We start from the raw sequence: 26923 nt of genomic DNA on the forward strand, positions 1-26923 counted from the left end.
CATAACATTTATTGAATTTGGTTTTATTCTGAATATTTGGAAACATCCGATTTGAATTCTTCCTATTATAGCATACAGTATAGTAGAATGGATTATGAGAAACATTAACAATTACAGGCAAAGCAATATCTATGAAAACATTGCTCTGAGTAAAATTAAGTGCAGTATATAACTACAACCAGTTCACCGATGTTCTCTTCTATCCATATTTGATGCACTTAAGGTGGTTTTTGAAGAAATGAAGCTGCAATTTGAATTCTGAGTCATCCTTTCTAGGATTTCTGAACTTGCGATAACGAGCACTTCTGGCTACATGTTGATGGTCAATGGATACATCACCACAAGTGGCAACAAGTAAATAGCCCAGGCCATCCATAAAGAACTCTAGATTAAAAAAAAAACAAGTATTTTAAAATAAAACATTTTGTTATCATAGCTAAGCAAAACTGGAAGCCCCCCCTTCTTGTCACTTTTAAACCAAACTGAGATCTGGACCTACCTGAATGTGCTATCCGCTGTAGCTTAGGGTCAAAACCCACCCTCTGTACAGCATCTGTACGGGCCAGGAAGAAGTTGACCACTCCACTGGCCAAAAAGCATTGTGGGTAACCAGGAACTGAATGTAATTTCTTATTAGACTTCCTGTATAAGCAGCCACCTTCAGTTTCTTCTCCTTCTTCATAGATAAGAGAGAAAAAAAACTGATTCCCTTTTACTGACCCACCAACCTAAAAAGAAGAGAAACCGAAGAGCGAGCTATAAATATTGTCATGAACAGAGATGGGCAGTAACATGTTACTCCAATCCGATTACTTTTTTTCAAGTAATGAGTAAAGTAAGGGATTACTATTGCAAAAAAAGTCATTAACACGTTATTGCGTTACTAAACTGTGATTTTGTTTGTGAGAGTGTCTCATGACAATGACGTAGGAGCGTGCATGTCCGTGGAAGCAACAGACGTGTGCAGATTAACAATGAACAATATGGAGTGCGGGAGAGAGTACGACCATGCAGCGTTTAAAGTGTGGAAGTACTGACATTACTTTGAGTTTGATTCTGTAAAAAGTGACGAAACCATTAGCGTCCGCTGTTACTCTGCATGGGAAGAAAAGTTCTTTCTACAGAGAAAAATTTAACTTCAAATCTGAGCAAACACTGAGCACGCTGCCACAGGAATGTGACATTCACAGAGAAATCCCCGGACCACCCCACTGACATGACTGCTGCGACAACGGGCAAACCCTCAACCAGCCCCACTCCTGCTAAACAGGTTAAAATAGATTTAAGAGCGACAGGACTCAGTGCTGCTGAGTCTTTGATTTTATTTATTTTCTGCTGTGTTTTACTTGTATATTAAAGAGATTAGAGATGAAAGATTAAAACTAATAAAACAATTTTTAAAAAGATCATTTTTCATTTCATGACATTTTATATGATGGATTATGCAGAAAAAATAGAATTGGGCTGAAAGGTCTATTGCTTTATATTCAGGTTGTGTATCACGCTTTTAAAAACTAACTAAGTAACTAATTACTTTTGAAAATAGTAATCAGTAAAGTAATGGGATTACTTTCTTGGAGTAGTAATTAGTAGTAACTAATTACTATTTTCAAGTAACTTGGCCAACACTGGTCATGAACGCCAAACAGATAATCGTGACTTCTTTTTCTGCTTTTTTTTTAATCAAAACCAAGTCTTTATCGCAAACTAGTTTATGAGGTGGCTTACCTTTTGTACTGTAGTTGATTTAATAAAATGGTCTTCAACTAAGCTTGGTCCTAACTGTGTCTAACTTTTGCTTGTTATTGGTTGTAACTCTGAATAACAAGAAAAAAAAATCTGATTGGCCACTTTATTGGCTTGCTAAATTGCACTTTGATGCAGCTTAAAAAACAGTCCTTTATTCTAACTTGTTTTTCTTTTTGGAATAGTCAAATAATGCTGATCAGTTGGGTTGTAGTCCAACACAAACTCCAAGTTTAATGACAGCTTCAGTTTACAACTGATATTTGAAACACAATCTAAACCTCTCAACCACTTCCTCCTGCTCACTGTTCACAATATGATACATGTGACTGTGGCTTTTATGTTACATGCTGTACAAAAGCTTGGAAGCTTATTCCTGTTCCCGTAAAAGTGCAAGGTTTATGATCAGTCTTATCAAAAGGGAATGAGCCTTGGTGGTGATGGTGGAATGGGCGTATTAGGTCACACTTAGAATGCAAACATCTGATTTAGCTAAAGAAGAAAAAAAAATCTGACAAAAACACAGAATTCTGCAGTTCATTTAGTGTAGCAGGAACCTAGATCACATTAGTGATGAAAATGATCAGCAAATTGGGGGGGGGCTTACATCTGTTAACGGAAATGGATATATATATTTTATGTACATAGATCAGTTAGTGTTCTATTTAAAGAAGAAAACATAATCAGATAACATGAGCTATTTCATTCTCACCACATCCAGTTCAGGGTTTGCCTCCATCACCTCCACAAGCTTCTCTATCTTTGTCTTCTCTGTAAACAAAAAGTCATCATCCACCCACAGGAAGTACTTGGTGGTTACCTGGGAAACAGCCAGATTTCTGCCTGCAAACCAGCCCTGAGGATGAAAACATCTTTTACAGTCTGTTTTAATGGTCCTTTACCCTCTGAGGTGTAAGTAGTCACTTGTGACATGCATTACTTCTAGACTGGACTATTATAATTCAATATTATCAGATTGTTCTGAAAGTTCCTAAAATCACTAATCCAAAACACTGGAGTCTAATCTTAAAAGCTGCAAACTTTTTCTTTTAAAAGCTTACAGGTAGGGCTGGATGAAGGCACACTTGACTACCCTCAGACTACTGGAGGATTTCATGCGATGCACTGAGCATTTCCTCTCCACTCTTCCTATATTTAGGGGATGAGTGATTTAAAGTCTAATTCTAGAAAAGAAAAAAGCATAAAATCCTATATTTTACTATTTTAATAAATCCTTCAATAATTATACTGCTCTGTCCAAGATGTCTGATAAAACTCAGTATGAATAAAAACCCCCACAAAAAACCCAATCTTAAGTTCTAAATGTCTATGCATACCTGTGCTGGAGGCATGATGTAATGTTGGATGTTTTCTCCGGTAATGTGCTCTGGTTCAAAGTTGTCATCTGCAACAATAACTTTTATGGTGCTATAGAATTTTCGGATACTGTCCAACAAGACCTTCAGCTGTTTGTACCGCAGGAAGGTCTTTGTGGCGATGGTAACTTGAGAGCTGATATCTGACAGACAGAAGCAAAGAAATGTTTCAAGAAAATAAGACAGATCATCTGCTACAGAGTAGAATGAGTTTTGTGCAAACTGTGCAAATTGAACAGCAAACTTTTCATTGCTGAAGCCGCTACACTGAAGTGCTGCAGCAAGGTCGTTGTTGCCTGTTGTTGTGGTAACCCCCGAACCAAATGGTGGACACCAGAGGTGAAGGGAGCCACCAGGCTGAAGAATGAGTTGTGTCGGGCTTGGTTAGCCTGTGGGACTCCGGAGGCCCCTGAAAGGCCAAGCGGAACGCAGCTTGAGCAGTGGGTGAAGCAAAAAACCTGAGTGTGAGAGCAGTTCAGAGCGGCCATGGAAAAAGACTTTCGGACTACCTTGAAGAGATTCTGGCAAACCTTCTGGCGACTCAGGAGGGGAAGGCAGTGCTCTACCTGCACTGTGTATAGTGCGGATGGAGCGCTGCTGACTTTGTTTGAGAACATTGTTGAGCAGTGGAAAGAATACTTTGGAAGGAATACTTTGAGGACCAGCTTAATCTCACTGGCACCGTAAAGGAAGCAGAATCTAGGGACGAGGGAGACGACTCACCTTTTTCAGGGGGCAAGTTCACTAAGGCAGTTAAACAGGCCCTTGGTGGCAGGGTCACTGGGGTGGATGAAGTTCGCCCTGAGTTGCTGAAAGCTCAGAATGTTGTAGGGCTGTCTTGGCAATGGTGGAGTTCAGGGGCAGTACCTCTGGATTGGCAGACTGGGGTGGTGGTTCCCATCTTTAAGTAGGGTGTTTTTCAAATATAAGGGGGATCACCCTCCTCAGCCTTCCTGGGAAAGTCTGTGCCAGGGTGCTGGAAAGGAGAGTCTGTCTGTTAGTCGAACCTCAGATACAGGAGTAACAATGGGGTTCTCGCCCTATTTGTGGAACACTGGACGAGCTCTTTACCCTCTCTAGGAAACTTGAGGATGCATGGGAGTTTGCCAAACCAGTCTACACGTGTTTGTGGACCTGGAGAAAGTATTCAACCGTGTCCCTCGGAGTGGCCTGTGGAAGGTGTTTCAGGAGTATGAGTTGTCGCGCCCATTGCTACGGGCCATTCAACCCCTATACAGCCATTTCAAGAACCTGGTCCACATAGTCGGACTCGTTCCTGGTGGATGATGGGCTCCACCAGGGCTGCGCCCTTTGTTACAGATTCCGTTCATAATTTTTATGGACAGAATTTCTAGGCGTAGCTAAGAGTTGGAAGGCTTTCGCTTGGGTAGTCTCAGAATCTCATCTCTGCTTTTCGCAGATGATGTGGTTCTGTTGGCTTCATTGGTTGATGGTCTCCAGCTTGCGTTGGAGTGGTTTGTGGTCGAGTGTGAAGCAGTGGAAATGGGAATCAGCACCTCCAAATCTTGAGGCCATGATCCTCAGCCGGAACAGAGTGGAGTGCCCACCCCGGGTCAGGACAAGTTCCTGTCCCAAGTAGAGGAGTTTAAGTATCTCGGATCTTCGACAGACGGATTGGTGCTGTGGCTGCAGTGAGGCAGACACTGTACCGGTCCGTTGTGGTGAAGAGAGAGCTGAGTATATACGTGAAGCTTTCAATTTACCGGTCGATCTTCATCCCTAACCTCATCTATGATCGCAAGCTATGTGTAGCAACTGAAAGAACGAGATAGCAGATCCAAGCGACAGAAATGAGCTTCCTAAGGGTGGCTAGCCGCTGCCTTAGCAAGCTAGAGGATGTGACCAGGGAGAGGGAGGTCTGGGGTTCACTGCTTAGGCTGCTGCCCCCATCACCCGGCGCCACTTTGGGATGGGATGGATGGATGGAGACCCGAAACTGAGAGCAGACCCCAGGTTAGACCTGGTGAGATTGTACAACACATTATTTTTCGCATCTGGTTTCAAAGCACTCAGCCAAAGGAGTTATAGACTTAATAATCCACAAGGAACAAAAAAAAATTGTGAAGGGGAATTTAACTTAGAATACTTAATATTTTAACAACTCACTATTCCCACTAACTAGTAGTAAGATACAAAATAAAACCAAAGAAATAAGTGGGTTGGCATATACTGTGAAAGAACCTTCATAAAATTCATGGTTTTCCTGCATTTCTCTCTCTCTCTTTTTAATACCCTTGTTTGAAAAGTAGATTCCTACCTGTCCCCATGTCATACAGGACTGGTACATGAGGCTGCTTGATGGCAATAGCGAACACAGCTTCATGGTTTTCAAACTGGAAAGTTACTAAAAAAAGAAAAAGAAAAAATACTTATTGTACACTAAAAAGAAGATTTGGGCTTAAAAGACAAGACTCTGAGTTCCCAGACAATGCAGACCAAGGTCTCCAGTGTTGATATGGTAGACTGTGCTAGTATAGGACACTTTGACCAGCACGTCATTGAGCAGCTCCAGGCTCCTGGACTTGATTATCAATTCTTTCTCACCAGAACCTGTGAATTACAATTTCACAACATTTCATTCCAGTGTCTTCTTTAGATTGAAGTTTGATTGTGAATGTCATAGCGTATCAAACCCATCATATCATGCAGTGACCCCTCCATGCCCTATTCATACTTTCAGGACATAAATGTTCTACCATAGAATAAAGTTAATGACTCAGAACATATTTGTTCCTGATTTGCAGTGACCCATCCTTTTAAGATATATATCAGACACAAATCAAGCCAACAAATTAACCTCCACAAAATAACAGATTTGTTTAGTATAGGAGTTCTAGCTTTTTTTGTCACCAATTTGTATATAAACTGATGAGAAGTGGAATCTCACCTTCGACTGTGACCTCTGCTGGTGGAATATCTGTGGTCAGGATACCTTTAGAGACTTTTAAGACCACCTAGAATAGAAAAATCTGAATAAACTAAAAAGTACTCCAAGTAGTCATACTTGAGGAAATGTAAAGTTTCACCAAGTAGAAATACTACAGTGGCAGCCTTGAAGTTCACTGTTTTTTAAATGAAACATACAGACCTACCTTTGGAGTTTAGAAATATTTGATACCCATCTTGCACCTCTATTATTCTAACAGCGTTTAGTGAGATTTGCCTATCAAGCTGAACTGTTTTATGACACTAACCTTGTAGCTGCTTCTTTTTCCTGCATGCAGCTGTAAACCTAAAATTAAAATGACCACACTGTGACAGCATCCCATGATGGAAAGAAATAGATACGTCAGTGGTTATATTGACCTTATAACAAAGAAAATTTAAAAAGGCAAATGATCAAGGAAGTGACTGAACATGTGAAAATCGAGATCCACCTTCCTGTCTGTAACCATGGTAGCTCTACCCTGAAATTGTGTTTGATAATATATGACATGCTGCAGTGCCTTATTTGGCGCGATCTCTTTTATTACTCATTACCTATGTATTTCTTCATGTCTCACCTGGTATGACAGAGGAGGACAAGGGCTGTACTGTGTAACCTTGGATTGGATACTGCAGAGGAGAGTTGGGCAAAGCAAACAGCAGCTTGGACAGTACAGAAGTTGTCCTGTGGAAGAAATGAGGTGTATGCAACACAGATCATTTTGACTAATCAAGTACACAGCAAAATCTCCAGTGTTAAATTAACACTAGAGAGTGTCTATATGGGTCCACACCTCTGAGTGTTAAATACAACACTGTTGAGTGTTAAATTAACACTTTTGACAGTGTTATATGTTTAAAAGTAACCTAGTCAGTTTTGAAGATTAACAATGGCTAACACTGAGCAGTGCTGATTTTCTAACACTGGAATATTTCTAACATTTTGAGTTATTTATTATTTATTTTGAGTCGTGGTGCTTTCGATTGTACTCAGAACTCGGAAATTCTGCCTTCTGAATAGGAAGATGTAGGTAACACCAGACTGAAGATGAGCTGCATACAGAGCTGGACTGGGACAAAAAAATCGTCCCGGGCATTTTGACTAGAGACCGGCCCACCATTATAGGAAAAATCATAAAGCCTTTGAACGAAAATAAACACTGTTGTGACAGTGATGTACACTGTTCTGATGGTATATATGTATCAATCTATCAATTGTTTGTTGTAAGACTCAGATAATTATTTTTTTAAAAGTGAGACATTTTAAATGAGAATAAGAAAGTATTTCTTTGTGCCCCCCTTTCCCTTTTAATTCCCTACATGGACCCCTGGCAACACTTTGCTAGACCCGCCCCTGCACAGTTACCAGCTGTCAGCTACTTAGAAAAGGATCCTGGTGTTATTTGTCTCTCAGAAACAGTTCATAACTTCCCTTCAACTCATTCATGTTAACTAAAAGGTAAACCTGTTTCTCCATCACAGCTCTGATGATTCAGTAAGGACATCTCCTGGTTTCATCTTCATGTTTCCCTCTCACCACATAACCAAACCGACATCATGACCAGCAGGTTTACAGCTGTGGCTCCAGCCAACATCAGCTGATACTAGAAATTAATATTAAATAAATTCTAACAACAGCTGATCAAGTGCTGCTGTTGTTTAACGTGACATCCGCTGGTTTCCTCTTTCTGGGGCAAAGTGGGCGATAAATAAACAAGAGAGAAAAGCCGATCAGCTGATCATTGATCAGTTTCATGATTGAAGTAGAAACAGGAGAGGGAGGGTGAGAGGATGAGAGAAGAAGAGGCAGCTGTGCAGCAAAGACGCAGAATAACTCCAGCTTTGTGTCTTTTTCATTGTAGCTGAAGTCCGGGACAAACTGTGTTCCTTTTCACCTCAATACGAAACGCGTGATATTTTCTCTGAATACGAGACGATTCCATTTTTTACGGGACGGTTGGCAACTCTAATAATTAACCTTATGAACAAAATAAAGTTCAACATCAGTAACATAGCACCCACCCAGCTGTATAGAAACTCCGTCATGCTAGCTAGCACGCAGTTCGAAAAAGTCAGCATAACGAAAATAAACTCCACCTAAACTTGGTTCATATCTGACCCAGATGGACTGCAGGTTATAACTTCTTACCTGAAGTTCAGTTCACCTGATACTCGGACCAGCGGCCGCTTCGGGTCTCTCCTCTTGCCTCCCTTTTCCTTCATCCACCTGCTGGCTTCCACCACTTGCTAATGTTATTGAATCTGTGGAAGCTCCGCGATAGCCACCACACGAAGTAACGAATAACGAGCCTATCTAAATCCCAGTAACGAGTAACGCGTTCCTGGTTTTGGCATAATAACTAGTTACCGTGCTCGTTACCACAATAATAACGTAGTTACTGTAACGCGTTACTTAATAACGCGTTAGTCCCAACACTGGAAATAAAGCATGTAATCATGTTTTCAACAAACATGGAATCATTTCAGTGTGGCTAAAAAAAATGAAAATAGTTAAACACCTCTTGAGTTTTGTTTTTTTTTTTAGCTTTTGAGATCTAGTAATATTAGATGTGGTTCCGCCCCAACTGCTGGTGCTTTGCCCTGCCCCGTCATCAATATCTGATCAACATTTCTCACTTTTTAAGAGCTGGTGTGACTAGACCTCTATTCTGTGTGTCAACATCATACATTTCTGGGCCCTATACTACAAAGTGAGATCAACATACCCAGGGTATCTTTCTATTGTTAGGATTAATGCACTTTAAGTAAATTTTTTAAAATATTCGTCTTTAAATAATAGTAATAAATATTTCAACATAAAGTGCAGTTTTTCATCCTAAAAAAAAAATAAGGCAGAAACATAAAAGGTTATTTGAACAGCTTCACCTTTAGACTCTGAGCCAACATTATTCTGTACATTTGGCTAAAACAGTGTGATTATTAAACATTTTAGTAAAAAAAACAAAAAAAACAAAACAATGGATGCACATTACCTCCATTCTTATTTACTGTCTGTCTCTTGCAGCCAGTTACTTAGACAAACTAGCCTGTTCACAGCTCTCTTTTTTGTGACCTGCAGGTGAGAACAGTCTCTCACATGGGACAGAAGTGGCAGGACTAATCGAATACTTGTAGGACAGGACAGACAGCTGTGGGTGGTTCACTGATCAACTGGACCACCACTGTAGCGGGAAGTCTGTCTCACTGATGGTGGCTTTTGCTCTGCACAAACTCAGGGTCCTTTTACACAGGGCTTCCTCATCTAAATCTATAGCACATTTTCCAACCCCCTACCACTGATAGTAGTCTACAGTCCCGAGCAATCCATTTTGCTAGAGAATTTCTAAGTTTGTCCTATGTTGACCAGAGATGGGCAGTAACGCGTTACTGCCCCCATCTCTGGTCAACATAGGACAAACTTAGAAATTCTCTAGCAAAATGGAAGAATCCGATGTAATCCGTAACTGTAATCCGATTACTTTTTTCAAGTAATGAGTAAAGTAAGGGATTACTATTGCAAAAACGGTAATTAGATTACCGTTACTTTCCCGTAGGAACGCTGCATTACTGCGTTTCTAAAACTGTGATTTTTTTGCGAGAATATCTCATGACAGGGACGTAAGCGAGTGTGACGTTGGTGACAACAGCTGTGTGCAGATAAACAATGGATAATATATCGAGTGCGGGAGAGAATATGAGCGTGCAGCGTTTAAAGCGTGGAAGTACTGTCCTTATTTTGAGTTTGATTCCATAAAAAGTGACAAAAACATTAGCGTCCGTTGTGCGTGGGAGGAAAACTTTTTACAGCGAAAAAAAACCCCTAAACTTCCAAGCAAGCACAGAGAAACTCGCGGATTCTTCCACTGACCGCTGCGGCACACCTGCACCAGGGTAAACCTCCGCCTACCCTACTCCTGCTTTACAGGTGAAAATAGAGCAAAAGGACCGCTAGTCTTTGACTTTATTTATTTTCTGCTGTGTTTTACTTGCATCTATTTGAAAGAATGAGTGTAAACACACAAAAAAAAAATTATTTTATGTGCTGGAATGTGCAGAAAATAGGTTTAAATATTAAACAAATTTCTTCTAGTCAGAGAATGTTGCATATAATTAAATTTTTGCTTGATGCATAAAGTTAAAAGATTAAAACTAATAAAACAAGTTTTAAAAAGAGACTTTTCCATTTGATTACATTTTGTATGATGGATTATGTAGAAAAAGTAGAATTGGGCTGAAAGATCTATCGCTTTATCACCTATTCAGGTTGTAAATCGTGTTTTTAAAAAGTAACTAAGTGACTAAGTAATTAATTACTTTTGAAAATAAGTAATCAGTAAAGTAACGGGATTACTTTTTGGGGAAGTAATCAGTAATTAGTTACTGATTACTTTTTTCAAGTAACTTGACCAACACTGATGTTGACTTACTAATTTTGGTCCTTAAAACAGTAATTTTATTATGTTTGGGCTGTTGACACCTTTTGTTGGTACTCGAACTGCTAGCGCCAACAGCTCCCACAGTTTCTGTGCTCACTGCCTTGCATTTAGATGGCGGCGTAAGGTTGAAGTGCTTCATTGGTATGCCAACTCCTTTTTGCACAGTTTGCACAAAACCAAGCTTTTTTTCAAGGCTTCCGTCGGGTAGTCTTTTGAAATGAAATTTGCCTCCAATCAGTCCTAGCAACATGCTTTCTTCTGATTCTTCCATTTCTGTAGCTGTGTGTCATGGTCCTAAGTCTGAGGACTCGGTGTTTTGTGTTTCTTTATATTATTCTTTGTTCTTGTTTATTCTGTTTTGTCTTTTGTTTAGGTTTGCTATGTGTTAGTGTTTTTGTTTCATGCCTGCCTGTGTTCCCTCTGTCTGTCCATGGTGTTATTGTGTCTGCCCATGAGTCCGCCTGTCAAGTTCAGTGTCCTGTCTGGTTCTCTGTCTGTTAGTTTCCTGTTTTATTCTGAAAGTTCATGTCAGTGTGTTCAGTTTTACCTCTTCCCCGTCTCGTTAGCCTAATTTCTCCCAGCTGTGTCTCCCTCCTGTGGCCCATTCCCTGATTACTCCCCGTGTATTTAAGCCCTGTGTTTTCCTGTGCTCTCTGTCGCGTCGTCTGTGTTACTCCGTGTCAGTCTTCACTACTCTGTGTAACCCGGTGTTCATTCTGCGTCTCTCTGCCATCCTTCTCCGTGCATTCTTCCCCTCCTCCCGTGAGTTTTTGGTTTCTGGTTAGTTCTTTAGTTTTCCCCAGTTTAGGTTTGTTAACTCCCCGCTCTGCTCGTCCTGTTTTTGTCACTTCTGTAAATAAACACTCACTCGCACCCTAGCCAGTGCCTGCATTTTGGATCCTTTTCTCAATACACCACACGACTGCTCCTCAGCCGTGACAATACGACGCGACCACAAGATGGATCCAGCGGACTTGCCCGGGGAGAGCGACCTCACACGCGCCCTACGCCTGGTGGACTGGGTAACCCACACCTCCAACGCACAAGCGAAGGTTGTGGGGATAAATGCCATTGAGGCTATCCTGGCCGGAAATCCCTATCTCCACCAGGTCAGGGGATTTACGGACTTAATCTCGGAGTTGCATAAAGCCCGGGAGGCGGTGCAAGCTCGGGAAGTAGCGGATTCTGCTCAGCAACAGCGGACTACGACCGTCCCGAAACAGCCGTCTCAGCTTCACCCACTGGAGGTTTCACGGCCCGACCCGCCGGAAGTTTTGCCCTGCCCGTCGGAGCCGTCAGCGGTGGGGAAGCAACGATCGCGCCGCCGGCGCTTCACCCCACAGCCGGATTCGGGAACTACTGTGCGACCAGCTGTGGTGAGTTCAAAGGACGCTGGTGCTTCTGAGACTGTGTTTTCTGGGGCTGTTCGTGGTGGGAGTAAAGACAGTACACGGAGCTTACCTACCTTCGTGGTAACTGACCCCTCACAAGTTGGCATTTTCAAAACATCCATAACAGTAACTGACTGCGTTTCATCCACTCCACCACCAACTCCAGTTTCATTTCAACTAGTACATCAGCCTTTAGCCAGCTCATTAGCCCAGCCTGCATCTATTCCATTAGCCCGGTTACCTGCCCCCTCCATACTGGAGGCTGTGTCTGTGCCACCCATTTTGAATTCCGTTCCTAGCACCCATTTTAAGCGGAGAGACAAACACGTTAAAACCACTCTAGTTTCTCAGAAACTGGCTAATTTAGAGACTGTTACTCGCCCCAGGGCCTCCCCAGAGGCTGAGTTTCTGCCTTCAGCCGACTCTGGACCCCTGGAGGCCAAGACGCCAGCTAAGAACTGCACCGTGCCAGCTCTGCCTGGGCAAAGCCAGTGCCCTGCGCAGTTTAAGTTACCGGTGTCTCTGCCAGAGGTCTCCACACCTGCTGGTCCTGTTCTGTCCCTGCCAGAGGCCCGTGTGCCTGCTGGTCCTGTTCTGTCCCTGCCAGAGGCCCGTGTGCCTGCTGGTCCTGTTCTGTCCCTGCCAGAGGCCCGTGTGCGTGCTGGTCCTGTTCCGTCCCTGCCAGAGGCCCGTGCGCCTGCTGGTTCTGATCCGTTCCTGCCATAGGCCCGTGCACCTACTGGTTCTGATCCGTTCCTGCCAGAGGCCTGTGCGCCTACTGGTTCTGCTCTGTGTTATCCAGAGGCCCACGTGCCCACTGGTTTTTGGACTGTTTTTGCTGGGGGGCCCGAGGAGCCCATCCAGCCTCCTGCCTCGTCTGCTGGGGGGCCCGAGGAGCCCGTCCAGCCTCCTGCCTCGTCTGCTGGGGGGCCCGAGGAGCCCGTCCAGCCTTCAGCTACAGCAGTGTCGCCTGCAGCAGCCTCCTCATCAGCTGCATCAGCGACGCCTGCAGCAGCAGCTGTTTCACCCACGCCTGCAGCAGCTGTTTCACCCACGCCTGCAGCAGCTGTTTCACCCACGCCTGCAGCAGCAGCTTCGCCGTCGCCTGGCCCGGCCTCAGCTTCACCCTCGCCGTCGCCTGGCCCGGCCTCAGCTTCACCCTTGCCGTCGCCTGGTCCCGCCTCAGCTTCACCCTCGCCGTCGCCTGGTCCCGCCTCAGCTTCACCCTCGCCGTCGCCTGGTCCCGCCTCAGCTTCAGCTTCGTCTGGTCCCGCCTCCGCCTCAGCTGCAGCCTCGCCTGGTCCAGCCTCTTCATCAGCTTCAGGGTCGCCTGCAGCAGCCTCATCATCAGCGTCGCCTGCAGCCTCCGAGTCTTCAGCGTCGCCAGCTGCAGCCTCCGAGTCCTCATCCTCGCCTGGTCCAGCTTCCGAGTCTTCATCCTCGCCTGGTCCAGCTTCCGAGTCTTCATCCTCGTCTGGTCCAGCCTCCGTGTCTTCATCCTCGCCTGGTCCAGCTCCCGCTTCAGCTTCGCCTGGTCCAGCCTCATCATCGGCTTCGGCGTCGCCTGCAGTGGCCTCCTCTTCAGCGTCATCAGCTTCGTTTGACCCAGCCTCTGCATCAGCTTTGTCTTCGCCTGGTCCAGCTTCAGCCTCAGCTTCAGCCTCCGCCTCGTCTGGTCCAGCCTCCGCCTATGCTTCATCAGCTCCGTCTGGTCCAGCCTCCGCCTCAGCAGCAGTCTCCTCATCAGCCTCCGCTTCAGCTTCAGCCTCGTCTGGTGCAGCGGGGGCCACGCCACCTGCAGCTCCCCTACTATCACCTCCACATCGTCGGTCATCTGCCAGGTCGTTGGTTGGGCATCTTCGCCACTGTGGACGAGCTTCTGAACGCTGCCACTGCCTTCCGCGTGGCCAGCCTCCGGACTTGCATTGCCGCCGCCGTTCCCATCCACACGGTCGGCCCCCAGAACTGTTTCCGCGCCACTGCCTACTGCGTGGCCGGCCTACGGACCTGCCCCGCTGCCGCTGCCTTTCGCATGGTCGGCCTCCGGAACTGAACTGTTTTGGCCTCTGGCGCTGTCGGCCTCCGGGTCGGCCCCCTGAACTTGGCCGTCTGGGCCTTTTTGGACTCATGTGGCAAAAACGTGAGGTGTTGTGGCCATACTAGGGAGACATTCAAAAAGGCTGTTGATATTTGAAGTTTACACACCTACATTCTCACCTGAAAATATGTTAAAAGTTTTTTTGCGACCCAGAAAGAGAAATAAGAGTAATATTAAAATTAAGCAGCTGCCGTCATTGTTGGAAACTGGAATTGGCTGGACTGCGCTATGAATTCTGCGATATGGTTTTTCAATTTTGTTGTCCGGGTGGAAAATCGGGAGAAATTCGGGAGAATGGTGGCTCTCGGGAGATTTTCGGGAGGGGCACTGAAATTCGGTATTCTCCTGGAAAAATCGGGAGGGTTGGCATGTATGGTTGTGGCAACATCACTAACCTTGTCAAACACCTCAGAGTAAATCATATCACAGAATATGACGAGCGTATGTTGAGGCGAACTGAAGAGGAGGACAGGGACAGGTGCTGCTAGGGCGAGACAGACGTCTCTCATTGAGTCCTTTAGTGCTGCAGGCAGACGACATGCTCAAATAACGCACAACTTCAGTTTTTTTATTTCTATATGATGAACTCTGCATTATTAAGTGATAAGAACAAGTAATCTAATGTCCTGTAATCATTATGATGCTATAATTTGAAATACAATAAATAAAATAAGTTTTTGTACAAAGTATCGGTATTGGATCAGTATCATCGATACCACCCTGAATATTACTTGGATCGGAAAGGAAATCAGTGGTATCGCACATCACTACCTGTCGGAGCGGGCACGCTCCGTTTTACGTAACTATTTTTAAATCCCGGTAGCACTGCAACCACGTAAGCTAGCGCAATAATTTTTTTCGCATATGAAACCGGAGGAGTTGTACTTACATCTTATGCCATCAGCTTGTCCTAGGTCACGGTTTCCTTCCACATATAGCTTTGCAAAAATTGCATAAAACGCGTTTGCAGGAACAAAAACATAATATTCCAGAAACACGCTTTGCCGATCTGATCAGCTGTTTGTAACACTTCCCACATTGAAAAACACGTCAGCGCGAACGATCGCATGTCCGCCATTTCCTGCCCGAAACCGGAAGTGACGTCATTTTCGCGGAAAATGTAGTCTTTTTACTTGTAGGCCTTATGAGCCTATTCTGGTGTTTTTATAAGTCATGTTTGACTTTATGCTTTTCTGAATAGTTGCTGGGATGCTTAGAACTCGAATTGCACTGCTGGAAATAGTTTATTTTGATGCACATGCTGTTTTCTTTGCAAATTTGCATCATAGGATTGTTTTTCGTTTTTCCTGCAGTATATTCAATTCAATTCAATTTTATTTATATAGCGCCAAATCACAACAAAAGTTGCCTCAAGGCACTTCATAGATACAGAGAAAAACCCAACAATCATATGACCCCCTATGAGCAAGCACTTTGGCGACAGTGGGAAGGAAAAACTCCCTTTTAACAGGAAGAAACCTCCGGCAGAACCAGGCTCAGGGAGGGGCGGCCATCTGCTGCGACCGGTTGGGGTGAGAGAAGGAAGACAGGATAAAAGACATGCTGTGGAAGAGAGACAGAGGTTAATAACAGATATGATTCAATGCAGAGAGGTCTATTAATACATAGTGAGTGAGAAAGGTGACTGGAAAGGAAAAACTCAATGCATCATGGGAATCCCCCGGCAGCCTACGTCTATTGCAGCATAACTAAGGGAGGATTCAGGGTCACCTGGTCCAGCCCTAAGTATATGCTTTAGCAAAAAGGAAAGTTTTAAGCCTAATCTTAAAAGTAGAGATAGTTTCTGTCTCCCGAATCCAAACTGGAAGCTGGTTCCACAGAAGAGGGGCCTGAAAACTGAAGGCTCTGCCTCCCATTCTACTTTTAAATACTCTAGGAACAACAAGTAGGCCTGCAGAGCGAGAGCGAAGTGCTCTAATAGGGTGATATGGTACTACAAGGTCATTAAGATAAGATGGGGCCTGATTATTTAAGACCTTTTTGAATTCAATTCTGGACTTAACAAGAAGCCAATGAAGGGAAGCCAAAACAGGAGAAATATGCTCTCTCTTTCTAGTCCCTGTCAGTACTCTTGCTGCAGCATTTTGGATTAGCTGAAGGCTTTTCAGTGAGTTTTTTGGACATCCTGATAATAATGAATTACAGTAGTCCAGCCTGGAAGTAATAAATGCATGAACTAGTTTTTCAGCGTCACTCTGAGACAGGATATTTCTAATTTTAGAGATGTTGCGCAAATGGAAGAAAGCAGTCTTACATATTTGTTTAATATGTGCACTGAAGGACATGTCCTGGTCAAAAATGACTCCAAGGTTCCTCACAGCGTTACTGGAGGCCAAGGTAATGCCATCCAGAGTATGAATCTGGTTAGATACCATATTTCTACGATTTTCAGGGCCGAGTACAATAACCTCAGTTTTATCTGAATTAAGAAGCAGAGAGTTAGCGGCCATCCAGGTCTTTATGTCTTTAAGACATTCCTGCAGTTTAACTAATTGGTGTGTGTTATCTGGCTTCATGGACAGATAGAGCTGGGTGTCATCTGCATAGCAGTGAAAATGTATGCTATGTCTTCTAATGATGCTGCCTAAGGGAAGCATGTATAATGTAAACAGAATTGGTCCTAGCACTGAACCCTGTGGAACTCCATAATTAACCTCAGTGTGTGAAGAGGACTCTCCATTTACATGCACAAATTGGAGTCTATTAGATAGATATGACACAAACCACTGCAGTGCAGTACCTGTAATACCTACAGCATGTTCTAATCGCTCTAATAGGATATTATGGTCAACAGTATCGAACGCTGCACTGAGGTCTAGCAGGACAAGCACAGAGATGAGTCCACTGTCAGAGGCCATAAGAAGATCATTTGTAACCTTCACTAAAGCTGTTTCTGTGCTGTGATGAGCTCTGAAACCTGACTGAAACTCTTCAAATAAACCATTCCTCTGCAGATGATCTGTTAGCTGTTTGACAACTACTCTTTCAAGGATTTTTGATATGAAAGGAAGGTTGGAGATTGGCCTATAATTAGCTAAGACTGCTGGGTCTAGATATGGCTTTTTGAGTAAAGGTTTAACTACAGCCAGCTTGAAGGCCTGTGGTACATAGCCGATTATTAGAGATAGGTTGATCATATTTAAGATCGAAGAATTAATTAATGGCAGGACTTCTTTGAGCAGTTTTGTAGGAATGGGGTCTAAAAGACACGTTGATGGTTTGGAGGAAGTAATTATTGAAGTTAACTCAGAAAGATCAATTGGAGAAAAAGAGTCTAACTTAACATCAATGGTACTAAGAGTAGCTGTAGATAATATTACATCTGTGGGATGATTACTGGTAATTTTTTCTCTAATGATAAAAATTTTATTTGTGAAGAAGTTCATGAAGTCATTACTAGTTAACGTTAAAGGGATGGTTGGCTCAACAGAGCTCTGACTGTTTGTCAGCCTGGCTACAGTGCTGAAGAGAAACCTGGGGTTGTTCTTATTTTCTTCAATCAGTGATGAATAGTAAGATGTTCTGGCTTTGCGGAGGGCTTTCTTATAAAGCAGCAAACTATTTCTCCAGGCTAAATGATGATCCTCTAAATTTGTGACACGCCATTTCCTCTCCAGATTACGAGTCATCTGCTTTAGGGTACGTGTTTGAGAATTATACCACGGAGTCAGGTACTTCTGATTAGAGACCTTAGTTTTCACTGGAGCTACAGTATCCAGAGTCGTACGTAGCGAGGAGGTGAAATTATTAACAAGATAATCGACCTCTGTTGGGGTAGCGTTCAGATAGCTGCTCTGCTCTGTGTTGGTACAGGGCATTGAAGATGATAACAGTGGGTGGATTATATTCTTAAACTTAGTTACAGCGCTTTCAGAAAGACATCTACTTTGATAAAATCTACTCTCCACCGCTGTGTAATCAATTATTGTAAATGTAAATGTTATCAGGAAATGATCAGACAGGAGAGGGTTTTCAGGAAACACTGTTAAATGTTCAGTTTCTATGCCATATGTTAAAACAAGATCTAGAGTGTGATTAAAGTGGTGGGTGGGTTCTTTTACATTTTGAGAGAAGCCAATTGAGTCTAATAACAGACTAAATGCCATGTTGAGGCTGTCATTTTTAGCATCTACATGGATGTTAAAATCACCCACAATAATTATTTTATTTGAGCTCAGAACTAAATTAGATATAAAGTCTGAGAAATCAGACAGAAAGTCTGTGTAAGGCCCAGGTGGACGATAGATGATAACAAGTAAGACTGGTTTCTGAGTTTCACAGCTGGGGTGGACAATGTTAAGCATCAGGCTTTCAAATGAATTAAAAGTCTGTCTTGGTCTTTCATTAATTAATAGGCTGGTGTGAAAAATTGCTGCCACACCGCCCCCTCGGCCTGTGCTTCGAGGTTTCTGGTAGTTAGAATGACTCGGGGGTGTTGATTCATTTAAACTAACATAATCATCCTGCTGCAACCAGGTTTCTGTAAGGCAGAGTAAATCAATTTGTTGATCAATTATTAAGTCATGTACTAACAGAGACTTGGAGGAGAGAGACCTAATATTTAATAATCCACATTTCACTGTTTTACTCTTTGGTTCAGATGTGGATACTGTACTGTTCTTTCTTTGTAATTGTTTATGTTTAAGTTGTTTGTTTCTGGTTTTTAGTTTGTTTTTTGTCTTTTTGGAAGCTGACACAGTCTCTATGGAGATGGGTTTTTGGGGGGGTAGCAGGAGGAGAGAAGCTGCAGAGAGGCGTGTAAGACTGCAACTCTGCTTCCTGGTCCCAACTCTGGATAGTCATATTTTGGGGGGTTTAATAAATTTGTCCATATTTCTAGAAATGAGAGCTGCTCCATCCAAAGTGGGATGGATGCCGTTTCTCCTAACAAGACCAGGTTTCCTCCAGAAGGTTTGCCAATTATCTATGAAGCCCACATCGTTTCTGGGACACCACTCAGACAGCCAGCAATTTAAGGAGAACATGCGGCTAAACATGTCACTCCTGGTCTGATTGGGGAGGGGACCAGAGAAAACTACAGAGTCCGACATTGTTTTAGCAAAGTTGCACATCGATTCAATATTGATTTTAGTGACCTCCGATTGGCGTAACCGGGTGTCATTACTGCCGACGTGAATTATGATTTTACTGAATTTACGTTTACCCTTAGCCAGCAGTTTTAAATTTCCTTCAATGTCGCCTGCTCTGGCCCCTGGAAGACAATTGACTATGGTTGCCGGTGTCTCTAGCTTCACATGTCTGAGAACAGAATCACCAATTACCAGAGTTTGACCCCCGGCGGGTGTGTCACCGAGTGGGGAAAAACGGTTAGACACATGAACGGGTTGGTGGTGTACCTGGGGCTTCTGTTTAGGACTATGCTTCCTCCTCACCGTGACCCAGCCGCCCTCTTTCCCCAGCTGCTTGGGGTCTGCCGGGGAACAGCTAGCGGGGCCTACGCTATCTTCGGCTGCACCAGCTACAGGGGCCTGGCTAGCTACGGGTGAATGAAGGGTGCGAAGCCGAGTCTCCAATTCAGTAATCCTGGCCTCCAGAGCTGCAAATATGCTACATTTGTTACAGATATCATTACTGCTAAAGGAGGCCGAGGAGTAACTAAACATCTGACACAATGAGCAAGAAAGTGCAGGAGGGACAGGTGAAGTAGCCATGGTGCTAACGAGTCGGCTACGAGCTAAGCTAAGCTAGCGAAACAGTACAGAGACAGTGAGTGAATACTTTGGCTATAAATTAGGTAGTGAGTACACAGAAAGTGTGCTTCGGATGAAGCACGTGAAGATTATACTATGAAAGAAGAATGTATTTAAAAGTTGTTAATTAAATTGCTAAGCAAATAAGCTACTCAGAAACACCACTGTGTTTGAGCAGGAACAGGAAGTGATACTCTACCGCAGAGCGAGCGAACACCAAGTATATAAAAATTGCTGTATCTCACAAATAAAACTATGAAGACACTCAAAATAAAATTCCTGTTGTTGTAAACTATTTGTTGCAACTTTTTTGTATTTAAAGTTTTAAGGGATAAGCCTCTTAAATTTCTCCAAGAAACAAAAACGATTTTCAATCCTTTTGTAGTTTATTGCACTTTTTTGCAATTAATGTAGTTACTATGGACTTAATGCATACATATTATTAAAATATAGGCTATAACATTTGTATTGATGTATAGCAACTTGAAATGCTCCCAAAAATGGCACTACAGCATGTAAAAATATAATATAGGCTCTGGCGGACTTGGTTCTATGGTAGGTCTTAAAGGGTTAATATCCGTGACTCACTGCTGATGCTCCCCTGCGTTAGTGAGCGATCTGGAGGAGTCCTGCCGCCTCTGGCGTCGGTACCAGAGAAAATGCATCAACATGATCCACCCTGGAATCCTTTAGAAAGGAAGCGCTGAAAAAGTGGACGTATACATGGCGTGCGATCTGGGAAGCACGCGCGAGTCAGAACTTGGATGCGGCGGGTCCTTGCCACTAGCGATCATGGCTGTTTAGAACTTTTTTCTGCCGCCAAACAGCGCTGCCTTCTTCCGGTTTACCCGATGTTATCGGAGTATGCTCACTCATTGCAGTTTTATTCGTCGCAATGCCAAAGGTATAGGAGGGGAAGTAATAAGCTGGACGTTATGTTCCTAACTGAGACATACCTTCGCGCTGGTGAAGTGGCACCTTTGCTGGAACATTGCCCAGGTTGTCTGGGATGGGAGACGGGGTTGCCTCTATCATCAAAGACTGTTTTAAATGCAAATAGATTTTTTTTTACCTCATTTGACACCCAGCTCCTGACTTTAAGCTGTCCTGTGGTTCTAACTATAGGTACCTTTTATCCACTTAAATATATTGGCCCTGTCTAAATATGCGTACTTGTGCGTACTTGCGTTCTCATGTACTCGTGATACGTCATCAGTCGGAGACCAAGTACTGTTCCAATTCGAAGTATGCATCAAGCCGAGAACGCGAAAAATTCCCGGATTTGTTCTCGCTCCGCCCATTTTATCGAGCATGCATCGGTGGTGACTTGTGTGGACTTGGTACAGCTAAATATCCCAGAATGCATTCCGTCCAAAACTCAAACACGGCAATGGCGGAGGAGCGGGGCTAAAAAATATTACTTTTTCTGGCTCACAAAATAAACTTTTAAGATATTTTCAGGCGAGGATGTAGCTGTGTAAACTTCAAATATCTGCTCGGTTTATCAAGATAGCATATATTTCTATATATTTCCAAACGTGCTCCGATGTTTCTGAGGCCATGGTTCTCAGCCGGAAAAGGGTGGAGTGCCCACTCTGGGTCGGGGATGAGTTCCTGCCCCAAGTGGGGGAGTTCAAGTATCTTGGGGTCTTATTCTCGAGTGATGGGAGAAGGGAGCTGGAGATCGACAGACAGATTGGTGCTGCGGCTGCAGTGATGCGGACGCTGCACCGGTTTTATTTGTTCCTGAGTAAATCGGTTTGGCTGAGATTAAAGTTAAGCTTCATAACATATTAATCACAGTTAAATTAAGAGGGGACGGCAGTAAACACTCCGGACCTGTGACATCATCAAGTACGCTGGTGTTCCAATTGTACAAATCGCAAGTCCGTACTCGCGTTCTCGCCAAGTCCGGTCTCGCCGAGAACGCGAGTCCGTACTTAGAATTGAGAAAGGGCTCTTGACTTGATTTCGGAATTCTCAGACTTGTTGACATGTTTTATCGCTGTATGAAAGGATTCTTTCATAGTGAGTGATATGAAAAAAACAAAGACTTTAATTTTCATCTATGTTGTGAGGATAAATCCCTGGTCAAAGACTTCTTGAATTGAGTCCCTAAATTTCACACAATTTGTGTCTGGGCCAACATGCGAGGGCTACACCCTAGACGTTGCCCTGGGGTACGTACTGAATCTATCTGTGACTGAAACCTGTCTTTTACCTATTTTAGAACATTTAGCAATTTTATTTGATCTTTTAATTACCTACATCTCCAGCCTCTGAGAGGGAAAAATTGCCCCTCAGGTCATCTCGTCACATTAGTCCTGAAGCATTGCTTAGAGTTAATTTACCTGTGGACACTTTGACTGTGAACTTTAATAATGCAATTCTTGACCTGTTGCTCCTGTAAAGAAGTTAAATGTCATCAAAGGAACCTTATGGCCTGGCTAAATGAGGAACTGATGAAGTTGAGAAGAATTTGTAGGAAAGCCGAGCGTTGCTGGTGATGTTCCAGATTAGAAGTATTTCTACAGGCTTGGAAAGAGCAGCACACTGTCAACCAACAACCTGTTTGAGCGATTTCAGTCTGCTTTTAGACCAAACCACAGAAACAGCTTTAATCAAAGTGGTAAACGATCTGTTGGTAAATGAAGACAATGATTAAACCTCATTTTTATTACTGCCAGATCTAAATGCTGCCGCCTTTGACACTGCGGAGCACTGTATTTTATTGGATAGGCTAGAACATTTTATAAGAGTTGCGGGAAATGTTTTATAATGGCTGAGATCCTACCTGTCTGGGAGATCTCAGACTGTTAGTTTTAAAAAAATGATCTCTTTGAGACCTGTGCAGTGAGGCACAGGGTCCCTCAGGGCTCTGTACTTGCCCCATTGCTGTTTTCTTTGTATCTGCTGCCTTTTGTTGTTCTTGTACATTCTTTTAATGTAACCTTTTATTATGCTATTGACCTGCAGCTTTGAAACTGTGTTCACTTGTCTAAATTAGAAGCTTGTCTATCTGCCATTAGTAGCTGGTTATCTGATCATTTCCTGCTTCTTATTACTGATAAGACAGATTTGATGGTCATTGGACCACAAAAATTTAAGTACTTGTCCCAAAATTTCACCTTGAAAAGTGATGACTATGTCATAAATTGCAAAGACAAGGTAAAAGACTTGGGTGTGTGGTTTGACACGGTGCTCTCCTTTGAGTCCAATGTGGAAGAGAAAACAACGACTGCCCTTTATCACCTAAAGAACATAGCTAAAATCAGGCAAGTTTTATCACTGGACACTGCAGAGGTACTTGTCCATGCATTTGTGCCTTTGCATTTGATTATTGTAAAGCTCTTCTTTCTGGTTTACTGAAGGAAGGTTTTAAAGGTTTGTAAATGATACAAAATGCAGCTGCTCGCATTTTAACCAAAACTGGGAAATTTGAGCACATTACCCCAGTACGGAAATAAGTTTCAAGCAGATTTTAAAGTTTAGCGCCTTCATATCTTTCTGACCTTTTGTACCTCTATGTTCTTTCCCATGTTCTTCGATCTCAGGATGCTGGCCTTCTGAAAGTTCCTAAAGCCAGAAAATATTAAAATATATATAAAATATATACTATTGGGGAGCATGCTTTTTCTTTTCAAGCTCCATTTTTGTGGAACAATCTGCCTGTTTTTTCTGTACTGGTTTTATTTTATTTTTTATTTTATTCATCTTTTTATCTTCTAATAACTGTTCAGCACTTTGTTTGAAAGCTCTATATAAAAAAATGTATTATTATTATTCAAATCAATTAATCGCAATTAACACGCTAAATGCCCACCACTAATTTTTACATTACTCTTAAATCAATTTTTAAAAGTATGCAGTCATGAGTATGTTACTAAAACTGTTGTTAATATTTCTGCAAACTTTGTGACATCATGTTGGATTTATAACCAAGTGTAACTTAAAAATATGCAGAAGTAATTTCTACTTGATGGAAATATCTGCAGAGACAGAATACACCATGAAATTACTTGTTTGTTTGCTCACATTCCCAAAGACCTAGCCCAGCATCCATAAAATGTGGCTTAAACAGCTGATAAGAGTTACACACCCACAAGATCTCTCAAGTTAGCACTGGTCTAACACATTTTTTATGGTTAAAAAAAACCATTCTCTTTCAAGGTAGAAGAACTGGACTGAAAATGATTTAAAAAGCACTGAATAGCCTTTATAAAGCCCAGTGAGCACTTAAAGAAAGAAAAACTAAAGAAAGAAAAACCTGAAAGTCTGGCCTCTCTTATGCAAAATATATAGAAATTATGGTTGACTCAAGACATTTGCACAATATAGTAGTTTAAAGAAATCTGAAGAATAAGTCAAAATATTAAGTTGCAAGCTAACAAAAAAATAAAAGAAGGACATTCTCATAATTCAAACAGAGGTCGGAAGGAAAAAATAGGCTAAATTAAAAATGAAATTCGACCAGACCCAGAAATAACCTCCACATCTGGATTGGGTTCCATGAGGAAGCTTGTGTGCAAGAACATTTTACTTCTGTAAATTGTACCTACTTATTAGATTAGATTGAAATCTCTAAATGAATAACTGTTTGCTGGAAATAGTTTTGGTGTCTGAATTAAACAAAAAAAAAGTACTGCGTCATTCTTTCTTGTCCTGCTAAAATAACACTGACAAAAACGATTAACAGTTTAGTGAACTCCGTCCATCTACCTGGCTTTGTACTGCTGGAATTCCTTAGTTCGCCGTTGCACCAACTCCTCATATTGATCCTTGGGGAGGTGTTCTTTAAGAAGGCTTGAGCCAGCAGCACAAGTGCATGGACCAGATGAGGGAAGATGCGTGGGGAGAGATGAACTGGAAGGGTAGAAGGGTGAGGGTATATCAGATGTCTTTAAAGCCTAACACTCATTCTATGCCACACAACTGTATAACTACAATTAGTACAACGATTATTATTATACCTCATTTGGTTTGGAGATGTACTTTCATGGACTGATATTAAAGTTTAACAAAAAAAAAAACCTGGTTTATGAAACTAAATTACATCTGAAGTAATGATAGAAACAGGGTATCATTGTTTTTAATATTTGTGTTTTCAGAAAAAAAAACATGCCATATTCCACAGTCTTGTAGCAAAATCACTTTGTTTCTTTATATTATTTTTATTTAAAAGGTACAACTGGGTTCTTTACAAGGGAGACCTGGCCACCGGTAACAGTAATGCAAAAATACAATAAACAGATCATTTAATAGACAAACCCATAACCTGAAACACTAGTGCTCACTAGTAGCAGTGCTCAAGGAAAATATCTAATTCTCTCTTCATCGGTTTTAAGTTCACAGAACAGATATAGACACTTTTACGTTTAGATCTAATGATAAGAATACACTGTTCATTAAATCTATCAGAATCAAAAAGCAGAATTTTGGAGCAGAGTACCTGGTAACTATTGGCACTGGATAGTAAAGAGGACAAAGGGTAAACTGAACGTTTGCCTATTATTGCTCTGTAGAGAAACATATCCACATGCTGTCTGAAGCAAGTGGTCCATGATGGCCAAATCATACAGAATCTAAATGTGATTCAGAAATTTTGAATTTGAAATGAAACTTGGAGATGCATGGTACAAAAGACTCCACACATTAATTAATCACAGTAATCAGTCACAGGCAGAAAATCATCCACAGTATTTTGCTGGAATAAAAAGTTAAGGAAGAAATATTGCTAAAAAGAATCTTCATAGAGCTTCCTAACAAGACACAATTTCCCATTAAAGCAGGATTAAACTGCAGGTCCGTCAGCAAGAAAAGAGCAAAATTGTAACATACGTATACATCAAAGAGCTGATGTGAAACAGAGTGTTAAAAACAACGAACCTTGTCCAATGAAGCCACTGTATGTGCTTTTCATGCTGTATTTTTTTATCTTTGAAGAATCGTGTACATGTACGAAGACATTTGCACGACTATAAAAACAGGCAACACCTATGGGCAATTTAGATGTACAAATTACCCAAACTCCACTAACTGCAAGTATTTGGACTTAAAAAGTTGCTAAAATGCATAAGGAGCATACTGTATCTTTCTCGGAGGTTGAGTTTTACCTCAGTTTTGGTGTAGTGGCAACATCTTTCGGCAGAATAAAATAGGATGTGGTCACAACGACCACACACACAGCAGAAACCACCTGGAGCTTCCATCTGTCAAATACAGACATCTGTAGAGGTGCACAGACACGCAGGCACATCCATTATAATCTGGAAAAACATTTTAAAATCTATAACTATAAATAAATGAACAAGAGCCGTGGAGAAAGAACAAAGTAACAATTCATAAGGATTTGAAGTTAGATCAGGATATCTATATGGTACTGTGCAAAAGTCTTTATCCATCCCTCATTCTTTAATATTGTGCTGTTAAGCATCCAGTAAGTGATGCCAGATTTTCTTGTCATTTTTAAAGTGGTCTTAAGCAATAGTTGTCAAAAACTGACAAAACTGAATTGAAGAAATAAGTCCTTGAAGTTTTAAAAACCTGTTTAGCGCCATCTTCTTCCAGTACAGACCGTGACATCATGTAGTTGGTAGCTAATAGACTTTAGACTTCAACTCAGAGGAAATTAAGGACACTAAAACTAAAAATCAGTTTAAGGGAATCCCTTTTGTGTTGTCCCTGGCTGCAACTATGAGTTTTATGCTAAGAAACAGAGATATCCTCTGCTGTCCACTTTCACGGTCTGTCTCTTAGCGGCAATTGGCCACTTGCTGTTTGGCTAGCTGCACTAAAACGGGAAAATCCAGCTGTTAGTTGCAATGTTTGAGTTTGTAAAGCACTTTATAGATGAGGACTTTGTGGAAGAGACCCAGTTTGAGTCAGAAGACATACAAAGTGTAGTCCGACAGCTTTTCTTCAGGCTGGGTGTACCAAGCCATAGTAGTTACTGCCTTTCGGCTGTAGAAACTATATTTAACAGTGTGAAAAAGTTAATTAAAAAGTCGCATTAAAATACAGTGATGGTGAATGTGAAGATCAGAAAGTTTTTTGGTATGTTTCCCCTAAAATATAAGTGGACATCCAAGCATGTCTGTGTTATTCCCTGGATTAATTAGCTTAACTATATGTCTGTGAAGGTTCTCAGTCATCCAGGTCATCGTAGTCAAAGGAGCTTGCAAAGAAAAGCGTCTGGACT

General features: G+C 42.2%; 1 protein-coding gene across 1 annotated transcript; it reads right to left on the reverse strand.

Moving 5' to 3' along the window:
• Window positions 1–51: 51 nt before the first annotated feature.
• Window positions 52–24700, reverse strand: LOC146389233 (beta-1,4 N-acetylgalactosaminyltransferase 2-like). The gene is made up of 11 exons (XM_084924729.1): window positions 24696–24700; window positions 24445–24588; window positions 6647–6753; window positions 6338–6375; window positions 6031–6097; window positions 5580–5693; window positions 5401–5487; window positions 3084–3265; window positions 2459–2602; window positions 500–728; window positions 52–384 (listed from the first exon to the last, which is right to left on the reverse strand). The coding sequence occupies exons 1-11, from the start codon at window positions 24698–24700 to the stop codon at window positions 200–202; spliced, it is 1302 nt and encodes a 433-aa protein (XP_084780855.1). The 3' UTR covers window positions 52–199.
• Window positions 24701–26923: the final 2223 nt, after the last annotated feature.

This window comes from Perissodus microlepis, chromosome 4 (assembly GCF_051167445.1).
Source record: "Perissodus microlepis isolate ML-2025 ecotype Zambia chromosome 4, ASM5116744v1, whole genome shotgun sequence".
NCBI lineage: Eukaryota > Metazoa > Chordata > Actinopteri > Cichliformes > Cichlidae > Perissodus > Perissodus microlepis.